Source organism: Odontesthes bonariensis, chromosome 18, assembly GCF_027942865.1.
Source record: "Odontesthes bonariensis isolate fOdoBon6 chromosome 18, fOdoBon6.hap1, whole genome shotgun sequence".
Taxonomy (NCBI): Eukaryota; Metazoa; Chordata; class Actinopteri; order Atheriniformes; family Atherinopsidae; genus Odontesthes; species Odontesthes bonariensis.
The window spans coordinates 27,015,899-27,033,855 of NC_134523.1; the positions used below are offsets into that span (position 1 = coordinate 27,015,899).

General features: G+C 43.1%; 1 protein-coding gene across 1 annotated transcript in view; it reads right to left on the reverse strand.

Annotated features, from left to right (window-relative positions):
* The window catches only part of pkhd1l1.1 (PKHD1 like 1, tandem duplicate 1), an 82,468-nt gene that overhangs the window by 42,206 nt on the left and 22,305 nt on the right, over positions 1-17,957 (reverse strand). Inside the window, exons 28-40 of the mRNA XM_075449038.1 lie at positions 17,834-17,939; positions 16,255-16,362; positions 14,535-14,699; positions 14,328-14,449; positions 12,887-13,019; positions 11,260-11,452; positions 9,795-9,937; positions 9,600-9,704; positions 7,798-7,983; positions 4,993-5,166; positions 4,704-4,906; positions 2,107-3,079; positions 1,775-2,023 (exon numbers count right to left, since the gene is read on the reverse strand). Of these exons, the coding sequence (XP_075305153.1) occupies positions 1,775-2,023; positions 2,107-3,079; positions 4,704-4,906; positions 4,993-5,166; positions 7,798-7,983; positions 9,600-9,704; positions 9,795-9,937; positions 11,260-11,452; positions 12,887-13,019; positions 14,328-14,449; positions 14,535-14,699; positions 16,255-16,362; positions 17,834-17,939 (2,860 nt within the window). The remainder of the gene's footprint in view (positions 1-1,774; positions 2,024-2,106; positions 3,080-4,703; positions 4,907-4,992; positions 5,167-7,797; positions 7,984-9,599; positions 9,705-9,794; positions 9,938-11,259; positions 11,453-12,886; positions 13,020-14,327; positions 14,450-14,534; positions 14,700-16,254; positions 16,363-17,833; positions 17,940-17,957) is intronic.

Genomic DNA, 17,957 nt, shown 5'->3' on the forward strand with positions numbered 1-17,957 from the left:
AAATGGAGAGAATAACAGCATTTGTTCATCTTAAACTGGAGAAATTCGCCTCATACTGGGAAAACTGGGTCAACTATGTCACATAGGCCTGACTTTATTTTTACAAATGCCATATAAAAAGGATCACTCCCCACTTTGTACATATTCTTGTGTTTTTTGTTGTTGTTTGGTTCTGTTTTCATCATTTAGACATAAAACAAAAATACCACTTTGGCATTGAGGACAGGCAGGAGATACAAGATGTTTGTTTCTGAATGTCAATAAAAAAAAAATATAAAAAAAAGAAAACTCAAACCGTGAAGACTTTGGTGATCCTCGTCAGTGTTTAATTTAAATTTATTTTATTTTTATTTGACTTTATTGCATTATGTTGATGTATTTTAGTATTTATCTTATTTTCTTGTCATTTGTTAGCCTGGGAATTCCCATCCTGCTTTGCACTCGATTTCATTCTCACTGCAAAGTCAGCCTGGAAACCACCGCCCTTATTTTTGCCTGAGTTTGGGAACCAATCACAGAGCAGCAAGACGATGACGACGTCTATGCGCTACACCGAAGCTTGTAGAGCGTTAATCCAACATGGCAGCGGACACAACGTTACCGTTCGATGCAGCCTTAGAAAGTGTTTCGGAGTAGATTCACCCTAGGGTCATTTGAACCGTGACATCCAGCCAAGTAGCCCACCCGCAGTTTTTCCGATATTGGCTGAACATCAGCTGAGTTACCGAGTTATCCCGAATAGCTTAGTACAAGCGCTAACGGACCCTGGCAGTATCTCCAAAATTACCACACTAAAATCACATGCCATGACACCAAACTTCTACAGTTGTACAAATATGGTCTGTACTCACAAAACGATGCATTTGGAGGTTTGTACATAGTCCAGGAGTTTATTATTATCAACACAAGCCTGATAGCTTTTCTGCTGCTAAAGCTTCGTTGACGTCACTTCTGGGAGCCGGGAGCTTCAAAGTAAGATGAGGGTTGATCTACTACTGTAGACAACAAAGCAAGGCTGCTCAATTTCTCCATTGATAAAATAAATTCACAACTCTACAACATAAAAATTCATGTAGAATATAGCATATAGGCCTACTTTGTTAAATTTAAGTAGCTTAGAGCGCAAGTTTACTTTTATTTTCCATTTTTTTTCTTCTTCCTCGTCGAATTTCTGTCGTCATCTGGTATAAGTGATACAATTGGCTATGAATCGCGCGCAAAGCAGCATGGGAAGAACCTGACGTCATTTGATAGACATTCGTAGCGCCCAATAAACGGCTCTAGGCATTCGTAAACCACGCCTCAAATACGAGAAAACGCACACCTAGTTCCCAGACCACCATTTCATCGAGATTGTGGACGCGTCAGCCAGGCTAGTCATTTGTGGCATTACATGGGAAAAACACTACCCTATTTTAGAGGCCTTATAACTCAGCCATACAGCATCGCACAGACCTCATTCAAAGTTTATATGTGACAGGTGACGCTCAGCTTTAACTGAACCAAAGGGTTTGTTGATACGTTATACAGCTTTGACACAACGGCAGTTTACATTTTAGGAAGACTACATCTCAGCTGAGGTGCCTCACTCAATCCTCACTCAAAAATTGATTCAAATTAAAAATTTAAATTTAAATTTTTACTTTAAATTCAAATTCCTCAAACAAATGTCTCTCATGTCCGAAATATCTGCCCGATCTGGACAAATTTTACTTCAAAATGTAGGTATTTTTGTCGCTTGTCACAAAAAAAGAAGGTGCGGTTCAGTTCTTACCCTGGTTGGGCTGCACGCCGCTCAGAGTCAGTTCATACGTGAAGGTGACCCCTGAGGGGGCGTGGCCTTTGACCCGGTGATGCAGGATGACGGGGTACGCGCCGCCCGGGTTGCTTCCTGCGGTGCACTGCAGCTGCGCCTCAGACACGGCGGACACGTTGCAGGGGACGCCGTTTACTGTGACGGAGACCAGCTGAGGGTCGGCGCCGAACCCTGAACCGGTCAGCGTGATGACGGATCCGCTCGGCCCTGTGGGAACCAATCAGAGGAGAGGATGAGGGACGCACGCAGCGAGCAGTGAAGCCGGATTATTTGCTCTTTGGTTTGCTCACCGGAGGTCGGGCTGACGGCGCTGATGAGCGGCGTGTGGGCTGCAGAGTAGCTGAAGTTCAGAGGCGGATACGCCACGTCAAACACCCGGACGTGGACGCTCACCCGCCCCTCGCTGTGGGGCGGAGTCAGGCAGCGGAGCAGGCCCGGCCTCGCCTCCTGAACGCTGCAGGGTTTCCCACCAACCGTCACGCTGGTGTTCCCTGCGGCGAAGCCGTTTCCTGTGAGGACGAGCGGCGTCCCCCCCGCCACGCTGCCCGCCTCCGGGCTCAGGGCGGCGCGGGCGAGGCTGCTCAGGGTGACCCGCCCCAACGCCAGGCCTCTGCTCCTCACGATCACTCTGACGGGGTGGTCTCCGGCGGGCAGCGCGCTCACTGTCGCCGTGATGTTGCCGTCGCTCACAGCCGTCACCTCCAGCTCTGTGGCGCCGACAGAAACGACCACGTCGTCCACCCGGCTGCCGAACCCCGACCCGGAGACGGTCAGGACGGCGAGACGGTCCACGCTGTCGGGGGAGACGCCGCTGACCGCGGGGGTCACGGATGAGGAGTACAGGAAGGAGCAGTTAGAGCCGCAGGAGCTCCGGATGCGTCCCGTGTGGAAGATGACGTCACCGGCGTGCGGCTCGGAGGGAGCGGCGTCGCAGACGGCGTGCGTGTAGTTGAGCGACAGGATGCTGCAGAGCGCGCCGGCCGCGGTTATTTCTCCTCCAGAGAACCCGGAGCCGCCGACGAGGAGCCTGGTGTGCCCGGTGGGGCTGCTGACGGGCGGGGAAACCGAGTCCACCACCGGCAGGACCACGAAGCGACGCTCAAACTCGTTGGAGATGGCCACGATGGCGCTGCCCAGATTGTTGACTTTGACGGCCACGGGGAGGGCGACGCCAATGGGAAACACGGTGTCAGGGTGGAGCTGGCAGCTGATCTCAGACTCAGAGCTGTTGATCACCCGACAGGCTTCGTCTCCGACCGTCACCTGCAGGACGAGCAACAGGACGGTGGGTCACAGAGTCAACAAAGTCCATGCATCTATTACTTCAAGATTAGACTGGTGTAATTCTTTATCATTGGGCTGTCCCACAGATTCTCTGAAAAGCCTCCAGCTATTCCAAAATACTGCAGCCAGAGTTCTAATGAGAACTAGCAGGAGAGATCATATTTCTCCAGTTTTAGCTTCTCTTCATTGGCTCCCTGTTAAATTCAGAATAGAATTTAAGATTCTTCTCCTCACATATAAAGCTCTTAATGACCGAGCTCCATCACATCTTAAAGATCTCACATTTGGATATTTTCCCAACAGAGCACTTCGCTCTCAGACTGCAGGTTTATTTGAGGTTCCCAGAGTTTCTAAAAGTAGAATGGGAGGCACAGCCTTCAGTTATCAGGCCCCTCTCTGTGGAACCAGCTGCCAGTTTGGGAGGCAGAGCCTTCAGTTATCAGGCCCCTCTCTGTGGAACCAGCTGCCAGTTTGGGAGGCAGAGACTTCAGTTATCAGGCCCCTCTCTGTGGAACCAGCTGCCAGTTTGGGAGGCAGAGCCTTCAGTTATCAGGCTCCTCTCTGTGGAACCAGCTGCCAGTTTGGGAGGCAGAGCCTTCAGTTATCAGGCTCCTCTCTGTGGAACCAGCTGCCAGTTTGGGAGGCAGAGCCTTCAGTTATCAGGCTCCTCTCTGTGGAACCAGCTGCCAGTTTGGGAGGCAGAGCCTTCAGTTATCAGGCTCCTCTCTGTGGAACCAGCTGCCAGTTTGGGAGGCAGAGCCTTCAGTTATCAGGCCCCTCTCTGTGGAACCAGCTGCCAGTAAATGTCAGAGGAAGTAGACACCATTTTCCACTTTTAAGATCAGGCTTAAAACTTTCCTTTTTGATAAAGCTTATAGTTAGGGATGGCTCAGGTGATCCTGAAATCTGTTGGTTTCCTTAGCTAGGAAATTGTTTTTGAATTGGCTCTATATGAATGAATTGGATTATTTTGTAAATAATTATGATTACAATGAATTGAATACCAATTGGCTTGAATTGGACTTTATTACTGAAGTGCCTTGAGATGACATTTGTTGTATTTGGCGCTATATAAATAAAACTGAATTGAATTGAATTGTATTGAATTGAACAAAGCCTGCAGGAGAAATCAGCTGAATGCACGAGAAGCTGAGCCGATAGAGGAAAACTTTTCACTCATCAGGACACGATAAAAAGCCTTCAACAGGTGTTAAAACTCCAAACCTCAGAGAACACTGTGTCATTATTTACGGAACAAAAACTGAGACAAAACTCAGAAGCAGTGAGTGGAAAAACTAAGTGAACCCTTCCTGCCAGCTGCTGCTGATCAATGCTCTGATTGACTGATCATCAGTCAGTGTGAGCAGCTCTATAAAAGCATGCTGGTGTGTGTTAACACGATGCCAAGGAGAAAAGACATCAGCACTGATTGTTTTCAGGAACAGGTTATTTGTGTGCAAACCTTTGGAATTAAAAGAGGACGTATGCAAATACTTTCCAGTATAATATCTGATAGTATCTGTGTGGCTGTAGCTTTTGACCTTCTTTAAGAGGAAAAGATATTAAATCTATTAAAGCTGTGAGTGATTCCCTCTCTGCTGACCTCGTTAGCGCAGGCGATGCTGCTGAAGCCTCGGCCCCGGATGCGGATCACTTGGTGGTATGACCCCTGATTGGGGGAGATGGAGTGGACTGTGGGGGTGGAGCAGCTGGAGGTGCTGAAGGAAAGCCCGTCTGAGGTGATGTTCTGTTGGCACCGCGGGGCAGCAACGCACTCGGGCGCCGCTCTGGAGACGCGACGTGAACCTGCGGGGGAGGCAGTTACACCCACTCATCCTGAAAATGATCACATGATGCGTGCTGTTTGCTCTGAGGTCACGGCCACACTTTACCTCCCGCCACGTGTCTGGCCTCTACTCCGCCCACACTGATGGAGATGTCGCTCCTCTTTTCCTCTCGGCTCCTGACTTTGACGACTCCCTGCAGCAGCCTGGCGGCGGCGGCGTCTATGTAGCCGCTGCTGTAGTAGTGCACGCCGGGCACGGTGAAACGGTAGCTGAAAAACCCTGAAAGGGGCGAGACGGCAATGAAAACTCAAACCGTATAAATATCCTGCTAATGGCTTGTGTTACGGCCCCTGGCCTCAAGAGGCCGTGCATGTGCATGCCTATTTGTTTATGTCTATGCAGATTCAAGTGTGGGAGCAGTCTCCGGTGATTGGCTGCCTGGGAACTGCAGAGCAACGCTATTGGACCAGCGGGAGATGACAAACCAATTAGTGAAAATTGCTGCAGCCATTTTGTTTGATGGTTTATGGAGACTTCGATTGAATTTGTACTTCCACTTGTTTGCTCGGTTTAGTAGTTTGAGTTAGCAGACTCTACTGCTTCCAATTAGTCGTTTGTGTGGTTACAGTGTACCCCCTGTCTTGTTTTTGGAACCTTTTTCGTTGCAATAAATTATTTTTAAACTTAGACTTTTTCCCTCTGTACACATTTATGTTGCCACCCTGATCCCCTAGACCTGGGGTCGTAACATGAGTGGGGGCTCGTCCGGGATCGTAACGGCTTGTAAAAAGAATATTACCAGGAAATGGCTATCACAAGACAGCCCAACTGTCAACATATGGATGGACATCACAATGGACATGTATAAAATGAAGAGAATAACAGCATTTGTTCATCTTAAACTGGAGAAATTCGCCTCATACTGGGAAAACTGGGTCAACTATGTCACATGGGCCTGACTTTATTTTTACAAATGCCATATAAAAAGGATCACTCCCCACTTTGTACATATTCTTGTGTTTTTTGTTGTTGTTTGGTTCTGTTTTCATCGTTTAGACATAAAACAAAAATACCACTTTGGCATTTAGGACAGACAAGAGATACAAGATGTTTGTTTCTGAATGTCAATAAAAAAAGAAAAAAAAGAAGAAAACTCAAACCATGAAGACTTTGGTGATCCTTGTCAGTGTTTAATTTGAATTGAATTTACTTTTATTTGACTTTATTGCATTATGTTTATGTATTTTAGTATTTATCTCATTTTCTTGTCATTTGTGGCATTACATGGGAAAAACACTACCCTATTTTAGAGGCCTTATAACTCAGCCATACAGCATCGCACAGACCTCATTCAAAGTTTATATGTGACAGGAGACTCTCAGCTTTAACTGAACCAAAGGGTTTGTTGATACATTATACAGCTTTGACACAACGGCAGTTTACGTTTTAGGAAGACTATATCTCAGCTGAGGTGTCTCTCTAACTCAATGCTCACTCAAAAATTGATTAAAATTTTTAAATTTTAATAAAAATTTTTACTTTAAATTCAAATTCCTCAAACAAATGTCTCTCATGTCCGAAATATCTGCCCGATCTGGACAAATTTTACTTCAAAATGTAGGTATTTTTGTCACTTATGTATTTTTAATGCTTCTTCCACTCCCTGCTGCAATGCTTTTATTTTATGTAAAGCACTTTGAATTGTTCTATACATGAAATGTGCTACAAATAAAGGTGATTTGATTTGATTTCATCATCCTTGCTGCTTTTAATCTGTACAGCGCTTTGGTGGACCCCGGTTGTTTTAAATAAAGTTTGAGTTGAGTTGAAGGCTATAAAATAAAACCATGAGTCCTGATCTGGATTGTAACCAAATTAAGCAAAACACCGTCTAATTATCATCCACTTACCACTTATTACCTCATTGGAAGAGGTATCAACAGGCAATGAAAGGAATGAAACGTAAAGAAAAAAGGTTTATCCCACTTACAACAACCTGCAAATGAAGCATTATTACTGCTGCTGTGAGCAACAGACTTTTGCAAAATAAAAGCCTGTGAGCAAACAGACTTTTACCAAATAAAAGCCTGTGAGCAAACAGACTTTTACAAAATAAAAGCCTGTAAGCAACAGACTTTTATTAAATAAAAGCCTGTGAGCAAACAGACTTTTACAAAATAAAAGCCTGTGAGTAAACAGACTTTTACAAAATAAAAGCCTGTGAGCAAACATACTTTTATTAAATAAAAGCCTGTGAGCAAACAGACTTTTACAAAATAAAAGCCTGTGAGCAAACAGACTTTTACAAAATAAAAGCCTGTGAGCAAACACTTTTACAAAATAAAAGCCTGTGAGCAACAGACCTTTAAAAAATAAAAGCCTGTGAGCAAACAGACTTTTACAAAATAAAAGCCTGTGAGCAACAGACTTTTACAAAATAAAAGCCTGTGAGCAAACAGATTTTTACAAAATAAAAGCCTGTGAGTAAACAGACTTTTACAAAATAAAAGCCTCTGAGCAAGCAGACTTTTACAAAATAAAAGCCTGTGAGCAACAAACTTTTACAAAATAAAAGCCTGTGAGCAAACAGACTTTTGCAAAATAAAAGCCTGTGAGCAACATACTTTTACAAAATAAAAGCCTGTGAGCAAACAGACTTTTACAAAATAAAAGCCTGTAAGCAACAGACTTTTACTAAATAAAAGCCTGTAAGCAACAGACTTTTATTAAATAAAAGCCTGTGAGCAATCAGACTTTTACAAAATAAAATAAATAATAAAACCTGCGCTAATGCACGATAAAATATTTATCTGCGTTAAATAATTAACGAGTTAACTCGCCCAGCCCTAAAAAATAGTCAATGACTTTAGGGGCGCATTTGATCTTTTTCACAGTAAATCGGACTTGTACCTTTGGCAGTCTCGGCCTCTCCACTGTTGAGCGGCCCGCCTTCATAAGCGGTGCCACTTGGGCTGGAAACGCTGAAGACCCGGTACCCGACGCTCTGGAAGGCCGGGGCCTCCCATCGCCATGTCACCGTGTCTCCGACAAACACAGCGAGAGAGGCGGGACTCCAGGCGTATCCCTGTCCGAAAGCTGGAACACAAAGATGGACGACACGTTTAAATGTGGCTGATTACAGAGGGAAGGAGGTCCGACTGGTTTTAGAAACTTTTGGAGTCGGGTCAGCTGCAGGCGACAGCTTCCTCGCTCACAGCATTTCTGTAAGTCGATCCTCTCGTTGTTGAACCCAGTTCAGTTCAGGCAGTGCAACTAACACAACAACAATAAATAAAACAGTGACATAAAACAATGTTACAGAGTACAGCACAACCAAACTTGATTTGAACAATCCTAAACGAAGTAAGAGTATAAATATCAGAGAGTATAATAAAGTATATAAAAGATAAAAGATAAAAGAGGCCACAGGAACAGTGCATTTAAGGATAAAAAGTGCAAATTGATTGCATTGATTGCACGTGGAACAAAGGAAAATTTATACCTATTTGTATGAATTCCTCCAACAAAGGGTGATCAAGGCTGGACAAGATGGACCGAGCCTTCTGTAAGACTCGTCTGTCAAAGATCTCTGAGAGAGATCTGCTGCATGCCAGTTATCTTATTTGCGTCTCTCACAATTTTTGTTTTTAACCGACATATTTCCAAAAAATTAGATTAAGCAAAAAGTTAAAACCAACTCAATAAAAGATCTATAAAACAAAAGCATTAAGGTCTTATTGAAAGGTTTTAGTTTGAGCAGAAAGTATAATCTCTGCAGGAACTTTGTTGCAGATTGTTGAGGTATTTAGGTCATGTGTTAAGGTTTTATCAATTATTGTCCCCAAATATTTATATGAATCCACCTTCTCCACTGCTGTACCCTTAATAACTGTTGGGTGAGCTGGATGTGGTGTTTTCCTAAAGTCAATGACCATGTCCTTAGTTTTTTGAACAATTAACTTGAGGAAATGGCCGTGACACCACTCCACAAAGTCAGTCGTAACTGACCCATGGTCAACCTCTCCATCCTGGAGTAAACTGACTAAAAGCGAGTTTGAGTCAGCGAGAAGTTCCTGGATGCATACTATATTCTCTGAAATGTTGGGTATGCATCATGAGGTTACTACTCATACTCAAACTACCCAAGATGCAACGTAACGTGACGTCGCCGATCGTCATTTCCTGTCAAAACGGCAGTTTCAAGCTAGCAACAACAAGGGAAGGTTCACTTCCTGTTTTCAAAACAAAAGCACCAACTGTATCGTAATGGCTTTTCCTATGATAAAAGGCAACGGGTATTTTATTTTGTGAAAATAACCGGAAGTGTGTTGCTCACTGCGGCTAGCTTTAGTAGTGCCGAATTCGTGGGAACAAAATTATAAATAGCCAGAATTTTGTCAGGTTTTCAACACGTTGGGGATCTAAACGACTACTTTCTCGCCTGAAAATGTTTCAAATGTTGCTAAAGTTTACAGAGTTTAGAGCTTAAGCGAAATCAGCTTCAGGCCGGCTGATTTCGGCTCGGGCAGGAGCGAAATGCATTGTGGGTAAACGCTTGCATACTGTCTGATCGATGAGTATACAGTATGTAGTATGCGGTTTCGAACACAGCCACTATTTACCCTGACTGACTGAGGCCTACCTATTAAAAACTACCCATCCAACCTTCTCAGATTTAGTTTGTGCACAAAAGGACCGAAGCAGAAACCTACCGAGGTGGGACCCCTGGTTTGTGACGATGTGGGTCTTCTCCTCCGACTGCACCACACATCGCAGCTCATTCTCCGAGGCAGCCGCCACTTCACAGCCGGCGCCTCCTGAAACACGAGTTCCCGCATGTTATGAGCAGCTTCAACAAACACAAAGATGGACAAACTGATTACTGCTGAGCTGATCCTCCAACTTACCAACAGACACTTTGTTGTCAGACGTATTGTTGCTGAAACCAGAACCGGACATGGTCAGGGTGGTTCCTCCCATCAAGGAGCCGGACGCCGGCCAGACACCGTACACCTCCAGGATGTATTCGATGGTCGCGTTCACACCGTCGCTGTGCAGAAAACAACAAAGTGGGCTCGTTTTAAAGGGGTTTCAGCTGATAAAACAGGATATTTAGAAGAATTAGACCGTTTTAGAGCTTAAGTGAAATCAGCTTCAGGCCGGCTGATTTCGGCTCGGGCAGGAGCGAAATGCATTGTGGGTAAACGCTCTGCATACTGTCTGATCGACGGAGTATGTAGTATGCAGTATGTAGTATGTAGTATGCGGTATGTAGTATGTAGTATGTAGTATGCAGTATGCAGTATGCAGTATGTAGTATGTAGTATGTAGTATGTAGTATGCGGTATGTAGTATGTAGTATGTAGTATGCGGTATGTAGTATGCAGTATGCAGTATGTAGTATGCGGTATGCAGTATGCAGTATGCAGTATGCAGTATGTAGTATGCAGTATGCAGTATGCGGTATGTAGTATGTAGTATGTAGTATGTAGTATGTAGTATGTAGTATGTAGTATGTAGTATGCGGTATGCAGTATGCAGTATGTAGTATGCAGTATGCAGTATGCAGTATGTAGTATGCAGTATGTAGTATGTAGTATGCGGTATGTAGTATGTAGTATGTAGTATGCGGTATGTAGTATGCAGTATGCAGTATGTAGTATGTAGTATGCAGTATGCAGTATGTAGTATGTAGTATGCAGTATGCAGTATGTAGTATGCGGTTTCGAACACAGCCATAGTCTGCGTCTCCCTTTGTCTTGTCGTTCACCCAAGCCTGCCACAGTCATAGTAATCCTTGCCTTCCTTCTTCGTATACTAAGCCACGATCTTTGCCTCCTTGCGTGTGATTTTTTGTTTGTAAATTACATAAACTAGTCTCAGGTTTTCATAGCTATTTTTGATAGCCTCCTTTAGGAGTGATGTTTTTGTTCATAGATAATGTTTCAAAGATTTTGTAGAACCTCCGGTTTTTAGGAGCATTTAGTTGTTTTTGTTTCTAGTACGAAGTTGTTTTTCCTTGATTTTTGGTTTCATAGTTCATAGTTAATTCCCCTCCTCTTAGCAGAGTGTTGTTTTTTCCTCTTTTATTTATTAAGTTTTATAGAATATATAGAATAACATTTTCATAGCTTTTTATTTTATCACTTCGTATTGGAGGTTGGAGATAAATAAATAAAATCTGCCTGACTGGATTCTCTGCATCTGAGTCCTCTTTCAAGAACAGGTCTGACACTCGTAAAGAGAGGACGTTAAAACGTTAAAAACAAAAAGGATTGTTTCAAATTCGTGCCCCCTTTTGACTATGAGCCCCTGCCCCTCCAAAGGTCTCTGCACGGCCCTGCTGGGGCTGAGGATTTGAAGTGTCCGTACCTTGTTTTGGGGAAACCTCTGTTCCCAACCTGCACGTGCACCTTGTGCAGGCCGGGCGGCAGCACAGGCAGCAGACAGCTGATCGCCGCGGCCGTCCACTGCACCGTGATGCACTCCTTCAGGCCCACCAACACAACGCTGTCGTTGTCCGGTCCTCCGAGGTTTGAACCTTGGATGGTGAGAACTCGGTGTCCTGCGCAAAAGGAGTCAAACCCAGTTACACAAACATGTCTTATCGCTGACAAAGTGTCTGCCATTCAAGCAGAGATCATCACATCTGATTAACTGACGTGTTAAAGCGTGTCGGAAGGTGTTGTTGCACTGGAAAAAATGCCCCTCCAAAAATAAGTAAAAAAAACAACAAATAAAAGACGTTTTTGCTTGAAATAAGTAAAAAAATCTGCCAATGGAACTAATGAAAATCGGCTTGTCAAGATTTCTTGAAATAAAATGTGATATTTAGGACTTGAGTTAAAAGTGATCTTGAACTTATCTTAAAAACCTCTTCAAATGAAAAAAAAAGCTTGTCCCTATATCTGGCTGAAATGGTACTTGTTAGGCAATTCTGTCTTATATTAAGTGTAATGAGATACTCAATGAGACAAATATACACGCTGGAAAAAAATCAGTCTTACCAAGTATATTTGTCTCATTTCTAGTCAAAATATCTCATTACACTTAATATAAGACACAACTGCCTAACAAGTACCATTTCAGCCAGATATAGGGACTTGTTTGAAGACAACACATCTGGAATATCTTGTTAAATGAAAAAGTCTTGAAAACAAATTGTTTTGAGTCACATATCATATGAAACAAGCGAAGAGGTTTTTAAGCTAATTTCAAGATCACTTTTAACTCAAAAGTCCCAAATATCACATTTTATTTCAAGAAATCTTGACAAGCCGATTTTCACTAGTTCCATTGGCAGATTTTTTTGCTTATTTCTAGCAAAAACGTCTTTTATTTGTTGTTTTTCTTACTTATTTTTGGAGGGGCATTTTTTCCAGTGCATGGTAAGATTTCGATTTTTTTCCAGTGTGTCTTGTGAAAGCTTCTGAATTATGCTGAATTCCTCCGATTCTTAAGGTTTTGCAACATCGGAAGCCAAACATTACACAACTCTGAAGCTCCCGGTGACGGTGGAGTCGCATGTCAACACCAAAGCTGAGATAATTCAAGCAGGACGGAGACTTCATGCATGTTTGAGCCAGAGAGGCGTCTCATGACCGATGTAATCTGAAGGTTTCACTCGTAAAACATATGGAGGGAGGGTCTGACTTTCAGTCTGTGCGTCTGTTTCTCAACAAAAAAGCCATCCAGATTTTCCCACACTATTGTTTCCATAGAACTAAGTCAACAAAGCATTTGCACTGTGGTTATTTGGCATGTGGAGACAATGAGTGCACCTTGAATCCTATTGTCTTCATGCACAAATGGAAAGCAGATTCTCCAGGTGAGGTCTGTTCACCTTTACAGACGGAGCTAAAAGTGCTCGTCCAACTGGATTTTTTCCTTTAAACGACTCAAAGATCTGAGCTCTCTGGTTCCTGCAACGATCTAACTGCACTCAGAGGTCTTTGGCTGCGTCAGTAAAGGCTTCCTTTTAGAGAATGGGCCGGCTCACCCATCACAGTGGTGCTCCGGGGACTCAGGCTGGAGATCTGAGCTGTGAGGTTAACATCGTAGGTGAAGGAGCTGCTGGCGGTCTGACTCGTGCTTCCCACCGTCACTGTGACCGAATGCGATCCTGCAGCGCCCTGAAACCAGTCAGAACAAATGTAAATGTCTCTGATACACAACTAACTATGATAAAGCAAAGCTTCACCCTGTAGTTTATCCACTCATTTCAGCCTTTAACAGAAACTCGTTCACAGAATTTTCAGTGACTTTCAGACTCTTTTGGCCAACTTCTTTGTGTTCATATAGAAACATCTGAAGCAGCAACACTCAGAAAAGTTGTTCCAGAGTTTCCCATCGTGTTCCACCAGCTTCCTTTTAACCTTTTAATTAGGGCTGGGCAACGATTAAAATTTTTAATCTAATTAATTTCCGATTAATTATTAAATTATTTCACGATTTCCCTGATTAATCTTGAATAATCTCATTTGTACGCAGAATCCAAAAATGAATTCAAAAGTAGTGTATAGCCTTTAGCATTTAGCTTTATTTTAAATGTGCTGCCATATGAATGAAAGTGCCATAACATTTGTTGTGCAAACACACTTTTAACATGAGCATCATTCTGTAGTTTTTATGTAGAAGCCTCGCTCCACTGTCTGTTTCCTTGAATGACTTGCTGCTATCAGTTGTGTGTTTTGCCTTTAAGTGATATTTTAGACTGGAACTACTACGCTGAGAAGACAATTCAACTTGGCAGTTTTTACAGATGACTTTGGTTCTGTCGACTCCGCCGTCTGGAAGAACTTTAAAATGAAAATGGCCGAGTAAAAGTTCCGTACCCTTCTCCATGTTTGGTGGATCCGCCGATTACTTTCTTTTCCGGTTCCGCAGCAGACAGCAACAGACTTTTACAAAATAAAAGCCTGTGAACAACAGACTTTTACAAAATAAAAGCCTGTGAGCAACAGACTTTTACAATAATAAAAGCCTGTGAGCAACAAACTTTTACAAAATAAAAGCCCGTAAGCGACAGACTTTTACAAAATAAAAGCCTGTGAGCAGAAGACTTTTACAAAATAAAAGCCTGTGAGCGACAGACTTTTACAAAATAAAATAAATAATAAAACAGCATCGGACGACCCTGTGCTGCATGTCGTTCTCCCTCTCTCTGCCCCCTGCTTCCTGTCTCTGTGAACTTTCCATTAAAGGCACAAAAGCCCCAAATGATTATACATAAAAAAAAAAAAACTGCGTTAATGCGCGATAAAATATTTATCGCGTTAAATAACTAACGAGTTAACTCGATAATAACGAGTTAACTCGCCCAGCCCTAGTTTTAATCGCACTTTTTAATGGTTTGGGAGGGATTTTACACATTTCTTCTCATCTCCTAACTGTGTGAGGTAGATAAAGATATGAAGGCGTGCAGCACCCTGCAGACTCACCGCTGGTGTTCTGCATCTCAGTTCGGTGTCTCCTGCATCAACCAGCTCACACTCGTCGCCGCCAACGGTAACTGTGGCGTTGTGGCCGAGGCCGAAGCCCCTCACCGTCAGCAGCGTGCCTCCTGAGAGAGAAACGGCATAAGATTTTAATTCAAAACTGATTTAAAAGACGAAATCAGGCCGAACGTGAGCAGTTTAATGTTCCACCTCCAAGACTTCCAGACAACGGGGAGAAAGAGGAGACGATGAGCCGGTAGGTGAAGTGGAGGATGCTGCCGCCGGCGTAGCGTGCATCACCCAGAGAGGGGAAGCTGACCCACACCGGGTAGGTCCCAGCGCTGGAGGCGCCCAGTCTGCACACCTGAGTGGTAGCTGCAATAAAAGCCACAGAAATGGGTTCATTTTCTAAGCATCTTTAAAGAGCCACCAGGTCACCTGTGGACCTGCTGCACCTGTTCAGCTCAAAACTAAACCCCTTCAGATTCACCAGTTTGGTAAAATAAATGTTTGAAAGGACACAGTCGAGGTTTTCTCTAACAGTTTTACGGTTAATTACCTGAGGAAGAAGAATAAGGTGGAAGAACGTGCAGAGCAACTACAAGACTTCTCTGATTTATAAGAAAACGAGTTGCTAAAAAAGGCCAAAATACATGCGAAATCAGTTTTAACAGAAGAAAATGATCCCAAAGTTCATATCAGACAATTTACAAATTTATCTACCATTGCAGCCAAACAGTAACTGTGCAGAATGTTCTTTGTTTAATTGTATTGCTGATATTAAGCAGTGGTTGGCCCAAACTTTTCTTCATTTAAATGATGACAAAACTGAATTCATTGTGTTTGGGGACACTGTGACGGCTGGCTTTGGCACCTTGTCTTCAAAGCTCAGTTCAACCGTCAGAAATCTGGGAGTGACCTTTGACCTTTGGATCTGAGGTTGGACAAACAAATTAACAATGTCGTCAGGACTAGTTTTTCCCAGTTGCGTCTAATGGCCAAAGTCAAAATGTTTTTAAGTCGTCATGACCTTGAGAAAGCCATCCATGCCCTAATAAGTTCAAGGTCAGACTATTGCGATGCGCTTTATGTCAGCGTCTCCCAGTCTTCTCTCAGTCGCCTTCAGCTGGTGCAGAACGCTGGTACCCGTCTTTTAACCAACACCAACAGACGTGTGCACATCACTCCTGTTCTTAACTCCCTCCATTGGCTTCCTGTCCTTTATAGAACTGATTTTAAACTTTTAATGTTTGTTTTTAAAGCTCTTAACGGCCTCGCCCCGTCGTATTTATCTGAGCTTTTAACAGTCCTGGTAGAGCTCTGAGGTCAACAGATCAGTTTCTGCTGGAAGTGCCCAGGTCAGAATGCAAACCCTGGGGTGAGCGAGCCTTTTCCCAAAGCTGCCCCCAGGCTCTGGAATAAGCCCCCCGTCCAGCTGCGTCTTATTTCTGACCTGGGCCTCTTCAGATCTAGGCTAAAAACCTGCTTATTTAGGATGGCTTTAATACCCAGTAGCATGATGACACTTTTATCTTATTCGAATTTGTAATATTTTATTGCTTTCACTGTTCTTTTATTGTTTTTATTTGTTTTTACTTATTCTTCTCTTTATTTATTACCTGCTGTAAATCACTTTGGTACACCGTAAGGATTGTTTGTAAAGGGCTGTAGAAATAAAGAACATTTACATTTTACATAAAACCCTCCATGAAATATGAGTAAAAGAAGATTCAGCGCAATCAAAGGACTAATACGATGAAACGGCTACTAAAACTTCACAGAAATGACAATTTGAGCCAAACAGAGCCCTCGACAAACAGCAGGTATAAATAGATTTAGAGTTCTTAAATGAAAATCCAGATGTGTGAAAATAAATTCATAAAGATGGGAGGGTGTTTCGGTCTTCTCCAACTAGAAACTGCCGACTCACCTGTGGTCTCTTCCACCCGACACCTGGCTCTTCCCACCACGATGGTTGCGTTTTCGCTGCTGAAGCCCGTCCCAGTGACCGTCAGAAGGGTCCCGAGGCCGCTTGATCCTGAAACCACAGTGTTTCCCATACATTGAGGAAACTATGGCGGCCCGCCATAGTTTCCTTTTGGCCGCCATAGTTTCCGAATCCCAATCGTTTGAAACACAGCGATTTTTTTTTTTTTTTTTTTTTTTTTGAAACACAGCGATTACCTCGAAAACCAACCAATATTACTATACAACAGGTGAATTAGTAATTAAACATGTCCTAAAGTGTGCAATGTCAGAGTTTTGAAGTTTAGTGGCAAAAAAGATTTATGTATTATTAGTCGCTGTCGGGGCGATTGACACACGTTATAGATTAGTGGGTGCGCGTGCATAAAGATCAGCAGTAATCATCGTGATTTCATTGACCTATTTGACCTATTTATATTCTGAGAAATAATGTGAAATTTGAGCAATGACGAGTACACTAGTATGTTGTCCGGTATGTTGCTTGAAAAAATAGTAAGCTCAATAGTTTCTGTTTAAAATAAGGTGTTTTATCCGTCCCGCATGTGTGGTTCAACCGTCCCGACTAGACGGAGCGGGGAGAAGTTGGTTTTATATTCGACATTCGCCTATTTTCCGGCTTTGTAATTATAATAGCGTCACGAAAACCGCACCAATTAGCCTCAGGATGGTATTAATATTTACAGAAAACTAAGACTAACATACCACAGGCTTTATCAACTCACCAAAGTAAGCCTGAAAGATCAGAGTAACCGCGCCGCATATATTTCTAAGTGAACTACGGCAGCCGGAGCGCTTAGGGACCGTCGCAAAAGTGCAACGCCTTTTTTTGTTCTCACTGGATATTCAACCAATGAACACCAAACCACTTCGGATGGGTTTGTGAACTCACTATAAAGCTTTCACAGTCTTTTAGTTTCCAGAAAAAATCATTTTAGGTAGAACATTTACTCAGTGTGCATAGTTAATTCCATTTTAGATTTTTATTTTGTAATAGTTCTCTTGTTTTTAAAGATATCAACACCAAACCACTTCTGATGTGTTCCTGAACTCATTGTGTACTTCCCACACCCTTTGTTATCAAGGAAAACCTTTTCAAGTTTCTCAAAAAGTCCTCACTGTATATGATCCATTCATATTTTTCATGAAGTTTAGTTTTAACCTGTAAATATTTTCTATTACAATTGTTATCATTGGGTTTTAATGACAAGATGAGGTTTCCTCATAAGCCCACAAGGGTTTCTGACATCTCCAGCACACATTCCTTTTTTTTAATTTGTTGTGTTTTATTGTGTATTTTTTTGTTATATTTGAATGAATGTGTGCAAATCAATCAAATAAAATAAAATCTGCAGTCGCACAAACTTACGCCGCGTGAATTTACACCCCCCCCCCCCCCCCCCCATAGTTTCCAAAAATTCTGTGGGAAACACTGAACCATCAGCGGTATTTAACCGCAGCTTTAACAGGCGCACACACACAGCGTGAAGCATCCGTCACATGCGTGAGTCTCATTTCCAACACACCTGAAGACGGGCTGATCCCAGTCACCACCGGAGTTTCCTGCTCTGACCACTCAAAGCTGCAGTCGCCCGAACATTTCGAGGGAATGCCGTTGATGTGCACCTCCACCTGCGAACAGCGTTGCAA